The 11,046-nt window shown below is 36.7% G+C and overlaps 1 protein-coding gene across 3 annotated transcripts; it reads right to left on the minus strand.

The window, feature by feature from the left end:
* Window positions 1-956: 956 nt before the first annotated feature.
* limk1b (LIM domain kinase 1b) lies at window positions 957-10,618 on the minus strand. Of its 3 annotated transcripts, XM_051677690.1 has the most exons (17): window positions 8,694-8,775; window positions 8,450-8,588; window positions 7,562-7,587; window positions 7,078-7,187; window positions 6,772-6,948; window positions 6,574-6,679; window positions 6,304-6,476; window positions 5,145-5,334; window positions 4,046-4,132; window positions 3,821-3,952; window positions 3,650-3,709; window positions 3,386-3,448; window positions 2,816-2,881; window positions 2,569-2,725; window positions 2,404-2,459; window positions 2,043-2,200; window positions 957-1,951 (listed from the first exon to the last, which is right to left on the minus strand). In XM_051677690.1, the coding sequence occupies exons 3-17, from the start codon at window positions 7,577-7,579 to the stop codon at window positions 1,768-1,770; spliced, it is 1,737 nt and encodes a 578-aa protein (XP_051533650.1). In that variant the 5' UTR covers window positions 7,580-7,587; window positions 8,450-8,588; window positions 8,694-8,775; the 3' UTR covers window positions 957-1,767. The 3 variants fall into 3 exon arrangements, with proteins under 3 accessions (XP_051533650.1, XP_051533648.1, XP_051533649.1); XM_051677688.1 differs by lacking the exons at window positions 7,562-7,587; window positions 8,694-8,775 and adding an exon at window positions 10,372-10,618; XM_051677689.1 differs by lacking the exons at window positions 3,386-3,448; window positions 7,562-7,587; window positions 8,694-8,775 and adding an exon at window positions 10,372-10,617.
* Window positions 10,619-11,046: the final 428 nt, after the last annotated feature.

Raw genomic sequence — 11,046 nt, forward strand, 5'->3', positions numbered from 1 at the left:
CTCTTGTATTAAATTAATCATGGCTGACTGTGAATAGTTAATTTCTACAATAGCATCTGAAACTGAAAACGTATGATTTTAAATGATGCTGCATCCAACTCGCTCGGTGTCACTGTAAATCCAAAATGACACAAACAAAACAAAGTGTGCACCTTTAATGGCTTTTCAGTTCAATTTAAAGGTGCACTCAGTAACTTTTGTCTTTGTGTCATCTTGGACTTACACTGACACCTAGCGGCTTGGATGCAGCATCATTTAAAATCAATAGTTTTCAGTTTCAGATGTCATTGTAGAAATGTAATATTCACAGTCAGCCATGATTACTTCAATCAATGAGTGAAAGTGTCAAATAACAGGACGGTTACTGAGATTAAGCGAGTAGTATTCGGATGGTCATGTGATTCTAACATGGCAGCCCCCATGTGCGGACCCTCTCCATGTAGAATAAAACAGCTTTTAAAAGGTCACTGATATGACTGGAGTCTTCATTTCATGTGAGTGCTCATGATTTTATACATATGTTTAAAAATTATAATTCATTTCTTTAGGAGTAAAACTTTTCTAATGAGGAAAAAATTACTGAGTGCACCTTTAAACAGTAAAAAAAAAAAAAAAAACAATGTTTTGGCGAATAGAAACTGAAATAAAAAAATTAATAAAAAATAGTCTAAAATGATAAAAATTAAAATTCTGCCATTATCAGGCGTGTTATGAAAAATCTCTGTCCTGAGAACACTGTTCAACCATTTAGTTGATCTACCTTCATAATATAGTTGATAATATAGTTAACTCTTGCCTTAATGTATGCCAGTGTGGTTTAGTTTTTCACATTTATTTACCCCACAGCTATTACAAAAATATTATAATACTGAAATTTTAGTTTGTATGGTATAAATATAAAAAATTATCAGACAGTTTTGAACAAGGTATTTGAAATCAACATACACAACCACTGCTAGAGAAAACAAACAATTATTTATTGGACAGTTGAATCACAACCTTATAGTTTCCTGTGATATCTAGCCCCTGACAAATGAAAAACAAAACGTACTTTGATACATAAACAAAAGTCTATTAAAATAGAACACTGAAAAAAATTATTATGTTATATATGAACTCTATAAGTCTTTCAGTTTTACACATTTTTAATACAATTCTCTTAAATATTTTAATAGCACCTTTGCCTCTGAGATCAATGCAAACAGTAAAAAATGATTGCAGTTAATTGTTGTAAAATAGAAGTCACTTGCTCTCAACTGGTGGATCGCACCAAAATATGGCTCACAGGTTTGTTTTGTAGGGTTGCGTAAAGGAGTGAAAACAATGCTTAATTCAAATAATTAAAAGCAACTTATAATCATACATTTCGGATTGCAAAATAAATAGGCTTATCAACTTTTAAAAGGGAGGAGAATACATTTTTGTTGTTGTCACAGGCTATGTGTCAAACCAAACTCTATGGTATTTTGGCACAATTTCATCTGTCACTTGGTTGAAGTTAGCTAAAGTAGATAGATGCCAACATGGCAGGTTGCATGAACCATGAACTGAAACTATGAACGTAAAAGAAAATACAACCCAGACTATATTAAATCCGGATTACATGATTGCCATTGTGTTGGGTCGCCACTTGATATCCAAAGTAAAATCTATGTTCTGAAGCAAAATCAGTCAAGAACCAATAATATAAGTAACAGTCTAAACATTTACACTCAGGTTCATTTCCCCTGTGCGTATTTTTCCACTATACTGCAAGCATAGTAAGTATCAGCTTCTGCCTAGAAACGATTTCTTTATTGGTTTAGAAGGAATCCCATAAGCTTCTTTCGACTGGCTACGATTCTCCCAAAACGTTTGCCGGATCTTTTCCAGTTCTGACATAAGAGAAAGTCCAATATCCAAGTGCATCATCAGGTTCTCCAGCCATTCCTCCAATTTTGCAAAAGTAGGGCTGTCGAAACAAAAATGAAGAAAAAGCCAGAAGTTTAAGCAGAGGAGATTTTGTTTTTAGTATTGTTCTAAAATTTGCAAATGACAATCACCGTTTCTCAGCCTCCAAGGCACAACACAAAACAGCGATGGGAAAGAAAGCAGAAGGGCATTCTTTGGACCAGCAGCGCTCCAGAAATTCATTCACATTCAATCCAAACTCCTGAGTTCGAGGGAGGTAATCTGGATCAGCATACACCCTGCCGATAATCTGTCATGAGGAATAAGGACATAATGTTAACTTAGTTTTAAATAAGCACATTACATTTCAATATATCTTCAGAATATGAACAATTTTGAGGTAAGAAAGTACCGTTTCATGTCTGGTTTATAATTAGCAATCATATTAATGGATGTTAAATAACAGAACTGGTATCATATTAAAGTAAGGACAATGTAAAAGTAACTGCATACCTCACAGAGCACAATCCCAAATGAGAAAATGTCAACACGTTCATCATAAACCATTCCTACAGGTGAGAAAAGGGGAATGTAACGTGCATGTAAAAATGCCACAGTTGTCAGTGCTATGCTGGCAGTCTCATTATTTTTCCAGTCCATTTATGTATTATGGCTCACCGTGGATCATTTCTGGTGCCATCCAGTAAGGGTTCCCCACCACAGCATACCTTTTCTTACGTCCAAGCATGTTCAATTTGGACAGAGAAGAGGGTCCTCTCTTGTCTTCCTTCACAAGCTGGGCCAAACCAAAGTCTGCAATTACCACTGTTTGGTTCTAAGGGAAAAAATAATACTGGTAAACAATTCCAACAGTCCAGAAGGAGAAATGAATTGTGCATTCATGAATATTAAGATGTATTCTGACCTCTCTGACAAAGCAGTTGTGTGAGTTTAGATCCCGATGGATGACATTCATTGAATGCAGGTAGGCCTGGGATGAAGAGAGAGAGAATAATTGCATAAATTATTTCCTTTATGTGATTTTTGGAGCTACAATTTTCTGGCCACCATTCACTTGCATTGTATGGAGCTACAGAGCTGAGATATTCTTCTAAAAATGTTTGTTTGTGTTCAGCAGAAGAAAGAAAGTCATAAACATCTGGGATGCATTAGGGTGAGTAAATGATTAGAGAATTTTAATTTATGGTTGACCAAACCCTTTAATATTTCAGTTCTTTTCCTACACAGTAATTAGATTAAATGGATAGCAAATTGAGACTTGAGTCTACTGCCTTTCAGAGTTTTGTCCTGAGAAATAGTAATCTCAAATCCACATTCATTTAATAGCTCTATACTTTTACTACTGTTTATGTAACAAATTGTCTCATTTGCTTTTATTTTTATTTCTCCTAAGGAAATTAGGAGAAACGTCTGAAGCAAAGTTGACACCTAACTGAAACATAACTGAGTGGAAGGATTTTTTTTAAAAACATACTTGAATGACAAGCACTTCATCACTAAAATCAGCTGCTTGGTGACTGCTTTTGATTCTTATTTCCTGTCAAGACAAGTGTTTGTATTAAGGAATGAGGCGGCACAAACTAGAAGAGTGAGGGTCACATGTAAAGATTCCTATCTCTTTTCTTGTTTTGTTTGGATACTGACAGCCAGAGCAGATTTCTGCAGTTTATACCTTTAAAACTTAATCACATTTAATAACTACTACTCTGTGAACACTTTACTGCTCTCCATTACCTACCATTCCAGCAGCAATGTCCTTGGCATAGCTCACTCGACGATTCCACTGGTGATCCCTATCCTAAATGAAGAGAGATAAAGGAATGTTGTTGTTGTTGTCAAGGAATATATGGCCTATATAACATGAACAAATATTTAGCAAAGAGAACTGAGACAAAGGAAATGTTTCTACCATTTTCTGTATGGTGTCCGTCAATGTCCCTCCTTGTACATACTCAGAAATCAAGTTTAGTCGCTTGTCTTTGTAGAGAATGCCGATAAACCTTAAGACATTAGGATGTTCCAGGCATCTCATAACTTTGACCTATAGGGATAAAAAAGTTTCAAAATCATTTCACGTGGTCCTGCAAAGTTTAAATATTTATACACTACCTGCACAAGCAAGAATGTACCAAACCTCTTTCAAAAATGTCTTCTGGGTGTCCTCATCGAATTGAAGAAGTTCTTTAATCACCATCACCTCACCTGTTTCCAAATGTGTCACCTGACAATACAAAGGGTGCAACTGTTTTCAGTTCTGTTGTGAATCCAATCTCTTTGACATTTTTTCATCACTAGCTGAAGCTGTGGTACATTGCCCTACTGAAAAGACCAGTTTAACCAGCATGCAATTTCCACGCTGGTCTAGGCTGATTTGGTGCTGGTCTGAGAAGGGTATAGCTGTAGGCAAATCTTCAAAAAGGGGCATGAGCTCTAAATCGCCATTAAGGATATAGGGAGCCCCTAAACTAACCCTTTCCCTAACCTTAACCGTGAGTGGAAGTGATATCCCTTTTTGGAGTTGGCACAACCCCCTTTTGGAGAAACTCCACCCTCTTTTGGTGTAACTCCTCCCTCTTTTAGAGAGTCCACCCCCATTTGGAGGTCTCTGGCCTGTAGCTATACCTACTTGGTTGGTCTAGCTGGTGGACCGGCATAGCCTATTGTTCAATAGCAAAACCTAGCTGGCAAAGCTGGTCGACTGTATGTTTTTTCTGGTTATGCTGGTTAAACAAAGAAAGTCTTGGGACTAAAGCCAGTCAAAAAGGCTTGTTGGATCACCAGCACACGAGCATCCCATATTGTGGAGCAGCATTCAAAACACAACATGCTGGTAACCAGCTATGCATGTGGGCAGTTCGTGTGCTCATAAGGATGTAGTTTGAATCTGGCCTGCATCATGTACCAGTCCCATTCCATTTATCTTTGTCCACTTTCCTGTCTATCTCGACTTTTCTGTACTAAAAAGCAAAAATGCCATAATGAATACAGCAGTGGTTCCCAACCCTGTTTCTGGAGGCCCCCCAACACTGCACATTTTGTATATCTCCCTTATCTGACACACCCAGTTCGGGTCATGGAGTCTCTACTAAAGAGCTAATGAGTTGAATCAGGTGTGTTTGATTAGGGAGATATCCAAAATGTGTAGTGTTGGGGGGCCTCCAGGAACAGGGTTGGGAACCACTGGAATACAATATTTCACTTACTATTACCTAGACTCAGTGACTCAGCTTTACCTTGATGGCTTGGCCAAAACAGCCTTTCCCTAGAACTTCCCCATATATTAGGTCAGAGGGACGAAAGATTCGTTGCATCTTGTCGGTAGAGTCAAAACGCAGAGACTCAGATCGATTAATGTCTCTTCTATGTGAAAGCAGAGATGAATGGCGTTGTGAGCATGGAGCTTTGTCAATACTGCAGCTGCGCCTGCAGGGGGCAATAAAGTGAAATAAACATTCATTTGTACATCAGTTTAAGGTTAAAGGAATAGTTCAACCAAAAATAAAAATAATCTCGTAATTTACTCACCCTCATGCCATCCCAGATGTGTATGACTTACTTTCTTATGCGGAACACAAATGAAGATTTTTAGAAGAATATTTCAGCTCTGAAGGTCCATACAATGCAAGTGAATGGGTGCCAAAATTTGTATGCTCCAAAATAGCACATAAACACAGCATAAAAGTAATCCATAAGACTCAAGTGGTTAAATCCATATCTTTAGAAGTGATATGATAGGTGTGGGTGAGAAACAGATCAATATTTAAGTCCATTTTTGCTAGAAATTCTTCTCCCTGCCCAGTAGGGAGCGATATGCATAAAGAATGTGAATCACCAAAAACAGTGAAAAGTTATGTGAAAGTTAAAGTGAAGAAGAATGTGAAAGTTAAAGTGGAGATTGACTGAGCAGGGAGGAGAATTTATAGTAAAAACTAAAATATTGATGTTTTTCTCACCCACATCTATAAGATCGCTTCTGAAGACACTGATTTCACCACTGGAGTCATATGGATTACTTTTATGCGGACCTATGTGATTTTTGGAGCTTCAAAATTTTGGCACCCATTCACTTGCATTGTATGGACCTTCAGATATGAAATATTCTTCTAAAAATGTAAAATTTTTCATTTGTGTTCTGCAGAAGACAGAAAGCCATACACATCTGGGATGGCATACGGGTGAGTAAATGATGTGAGAATTTTCATTTTTGGGTGAACTATTCCTTTAATTTCATCACATTTTTGGAGTAAACTAGCATATTGATTTCTTCAAAGTTCTTACATACTGTATATAAACTAGAAGCTACAAAACTCTTCAAAAGCTTAACATTCATTAATAAGAAATAACATTTATTATTACTTGTTATCTAATGTGTTACCACATATTAATTCTTACAGAATATTATTGGAACGAAGGCCTGTTCGTTTACTGCAGGGGGGATAGAAACCTAATTTTCCAGGCTGGTCCAACTCTTCTCCAGACAAGTCCTCCTGTCTTGTGAAGTCTTTTGGGTCATGTTCAACTGTGATTTGTAGCCAGTGCTCTGTATCATGAATCACAAGATCTATCTGTTCAGAATTAAGACATATTGAGGGTAACGATTAGAGTATTAAGTGTGGTACTGGTTATCTGTATTATTATCTGAGATCTTTGAACAGGATCTACCTCATCGAGCGGAATTTTCTGAGCAGAGATTCCATTGATATCAACAATCCTGTCTCCAACATGGATCAAAGGCTTCACCTCAGGACTCAGGTTCTGCAAGTCCAGTCTGTTCCACAGATGCAGGAAAAAAAAAATCAAGATCAATTCAGAGTAATGTTGAATGGGCTCAGTACTGCATTTGTTGCAATTTTGACTCACTGAACCACTCTGATCACAGGGCCAGTGTCTTTGGCAGGATTCTGTTCCACAGTGAAGGATAAACCTCGTCTGCTTTCTGCAGAGGGAGGAAATGACATTGACGTCACTGTATGGGGCAGTGTTGAATATTTTGCTCCCAAATGCTGCGTTGAAACCTTCTGGTAATAACACTGTCCACTACAAGAGAGAGAGAGTGATACAAAAATCAGTAAAAAAAAAAAAAAAAAAAACAACAACAACAAAAAAACAAAAAAGGCTAAATTAATTTGATAAAAAATGGTCCATTTATTAGTTTCTGAAACTAACCAGTATAAATTGGTGTAATCCACTAGAGTGAAAGAATCTCCATCCCCAATGTACATGCTGCAGCTTTCACAGAGGAAACACTCTGGATGATATTTATGCTTACCAGCCACCTGCAGGGATGGAAGGAAGAGGTAACATCAGTCTATTTATTATTTTCTAGTACAGTTTATCTTGAGATCAACTGAGAAACACTGAGAGAATGGAGGGAGGTATTGGGGTGGGAATCGGGCTGATGACATCAGGGCAGCAGAAGTGAAGCTGCACAATGAAAGGAAGTGAGATAGTGAGTGGGAGGGGATGTCTGCCCTCAGGTCAAAATAATGACAAAAACACAAAAGAACCAAAACTCCAATCTTCTCATGATAAAAGAGTCCAGATTAATGCCAGCTAATCTATTACTATAAAGGAATGCATGTATTCATATGAATCTGTTGGGTTCACACCCAGTGTTCCAGTCAGTAACTCCTCAAAAAGCTGCACTTACAGATTTGGTTGGTATCATTTGTTGCTCTAGTGAAAAAAAAAACTGTATAAATACATTTCCTATAAGGGCAACATGTTCTTCTGAAAAGCTTTTGCTGTAATTGTTTAAGGGCACTCAATTTGTGACAGGTAGTGCTACTTTAAAGGGATAGTTCACCCAAAAATGACAATTCTCTCATCATTTACTCAGATGTGTATGACTTTTTTTCTTCTGCAGAACACAAACAAAGATTTTTAGAAGAATATCTCAGCTCTTTAGTTCCTTTCAAGCAAGTGAATGGTGACCAGAACTTTGAATGTCCAAAAAGCACAAAAAGCCAGCATAAAAGTAATCAATATGATTCCAGTGATATAAATCTATTTCTTCAGAAGCGATATGATAGGTGTGTGTGAGAAACAGATATATATTTAAGTCTTTTTTTTACTACAAATCTCCACTTTCACTTTCACATTCTTCTTTTGTTTTTGGCGATTCACATTCTCCGTGCACCTACTGGGCAGAAAGGAGAATTTATAGTAAAAAAAGGACTTAAATATTTATCTGTTTCTCACCCACACCTATCATATCACTCTTGAAGACATGTAATTAAACAATGGAGTCATATAGTTTACTTTTATGCTGCCTTTATATGCTTTTTTGACCTTCAAAGTTCTGGCCGCCATTCACTTGCATTGTATGGACCTACAGAGCTGAGATATTCTTCTAAAAATCTTAATTTGTGTTCAGGAGAAGAAAGAAAGTCATACATAACTGGGATGGCATGAGAGTGAGTAAGTGATGAGATATTTTTGGCTGAACTATCCCTTTAATGTCACTGAGTAGAACTAAGAGCTCACCCCTAATCACAAACATCCAGTGTTGTCATAAACTGATTTGATATATGCTTACCATAATGAGACCAGTAGATATGGATTCTGAGCAACCGTGGCACTGTTCCCCAAATCGTGACCAGTAATCTTTCTTACAGAAGAACTGTCCATCTCTTTCATAGTACCAGTGAGAAAGAACACAATTACATTCACAACACCTAACAAAGGATGAGAGAGAGAGAGAGAGAAATGTGTTTTTGTTTAATCTGATTTGTGTATGCAAACATTTATTGCTTAAACTATAAATTTAATTCAAAGAGGACCTCTGTTTTGCCTCTCTAGTTTATGAAAGAGCTTTCATCATCTCTTTCATCATCTGTTGATAGCTACATTGTGGAGCCTATATCAACAGCAAGAGATTGCAGGCAACCATGAAGGAAGTCATACTACAAAATATAATGGAATAATATTTCTACAATTACTGTCAACAATTTAGAAATTAGTGAAATATCACAAAGATTTTTATTTTTACAGTAAGAGTATCCATTTCCCTTTCTTGATGAAGACTTTCATTTTCAATGTACAGTAGACTTTTTAAAACAAAGTTCTATAAAAACACGAAACTACCAAACATCCGAAATCCTTAAATAGTTACAGTTATTCTTACAGTACCAATATCTTTTCAATAACCTATATGAACATCCAATGGAAATCTGAAGGAAAAACATGAACATTTTAAGCAACCTTGAAAACATCAAAAGAGTAGAGTTAAAATAAAGAAGTTGTTTGGAGACTTTTCATCTGTGCTAAGTTGGATGACATAAATAAATATATAATTTGTTGTTTATCAAAAAAGCTTTTAACTGCTGTTAGAGTAACATTGAGCAAGACTGAATTCCAGGGGCGTTTCCTATCTGTGAAACATCCTGCCATGTGTTTCACAGCTGGCGGTTATCTGCTGTTCCATTCTTCCATCTAACAATATACAGACCTCGTACGGAAACACATGTACATTCTGCACACGTATGCATAGACACACCATGATACCTTTAAACAACAGTAATCAAAGAGTACATCAGCAGACTAATAAAAGAGTGTTTTTTAGTACTATGGTGAGAACAGGTTATATGGATTTAATCCATGACACAGAATATCCCTGCTGAAAAAAAAACAAAAAACAATAGAAACCCTCATAGAACGTTTTATGGTTATAATGCTAATTGTATTGGCCCCAGCAAGTCTGTACTGGTAATGTGTTGGCTTCTATTGGTGGCATGTTATGTCTAGTGGATACCATTAGAGACCAATGTCTATAATGTAAACCAATACTAACCATTACATTCTAACAGAATATGACCCAAAATATATTACACTCACAGTGGTATTCATAGTGGAAACCATTATCAGGGATGTTTTTGCCCATTTCCTAGTCAAACATTAACGTTGCCTTTAATTTGTAATTTTTTTCGCTATGAGTTCAGTTTAAACATATATTCAATGCTACTTTTTGCAAGTTTCTCTTTCGCAAAGGTAAAAGTGAGTTTAAATGTTTAATATTTCAATGTAAAAATTTAAATGAAAATGTTATCCTTCTGCTGCATCACTTTGTTAAATCGGATGTGGAATAGAGAAGTGGGCAGGACTGGTGTGAAACTAACGGTTTATGTTTTTGTTTTTGTTTTTACATGAACACTCTAATAAACACAATTTAAAATTTGTTCGCCATGCCAAAGGATCTTAGCCCAAAGGATTGAAGACCACACATTTTGCAGAAAAAGAGGATAAAGTAACAGATAATCTCACATACAACAAGTCCAATAATCACATTATTTCAAGATCATCTGAAACTAAAGTGTTGACAAAGAAGTTCCTGTTCTGGCATGTCTAACCATGGCTTCTAAAACCACAGCTCCCCATTTCTAAGAACTGAAAGACGAAAAATTAAAGTTTAAGGGAAATTGTAAACAAATAAATAAACAAAACAAGTACAATATGGCTTACCTTGCCTTCCCCCCTCTCCGATAATACAGGTCCTGACAAGACTTGAGCATAGCAGCAATGGTAAAGCTGTATTAGTCTTCTACTGTCCCTCAATCATTTCAGGGGAGGAGTGCAGGAGTATAATGAGAAGAGAAGAAAACCCAGGAAATGGTTGCAAACAGACTAATGTTGAAATATTTGCTGTAAGTTATAGTTTCCTTTCATATCAGCAAATGCAGAATAGAGCTGCACTGTACTACTTCCTGCCAAAAAAAAAAACCTGAACAAGAACCTTAAATCCCTCCCACTCCTCCTAACTTTAGCCCACCTTCAGACAGCTTTAGTATGCAGAATGTATGCATGCTGTCAGAGGATAGAGTTACCCGACCAGTGTCACCTGCTGATGGCCCCCATGAACTACATGGCCAGGCAGAGACTTGCATTTAAATCCCACTCCTTTCATGAAGGGAGGTTTTGTGTGAGTATATTCATGCAGAGGAGATTTCAAAAGGATCTTCTTGTCAAACATTTGATTTTGGTCAGCTAAGTCCAAGCAAGTAGAGCGAAACCAAACAGCTATTTCAGACCCTTTTGTGTCCCAGTTTAGTCCTGCCTTTTAGAAGGGTAGATGTACACTAGATGTATACTGAGTGGAAACAAAAACAAGATTAAGTTTTTATAATTTATTTTAGAAAT

This window comes from Myxocyprinus asiaticus, chromosome 38 (genome assembly GCF_019703515.2).
Source record: "Myxocyprinus asiaticus isolate MX2 ecotype Aquarium Trade chromosome 38, UBuf_Myxa_2, whole genome shotgun sequence".
NCBI lineage: Eukaryota > Metazoa > Chordata > Actinopteri > Cypriniformes > Catostomidae > Myxocyprinus > Myxocyprinus asiaticus.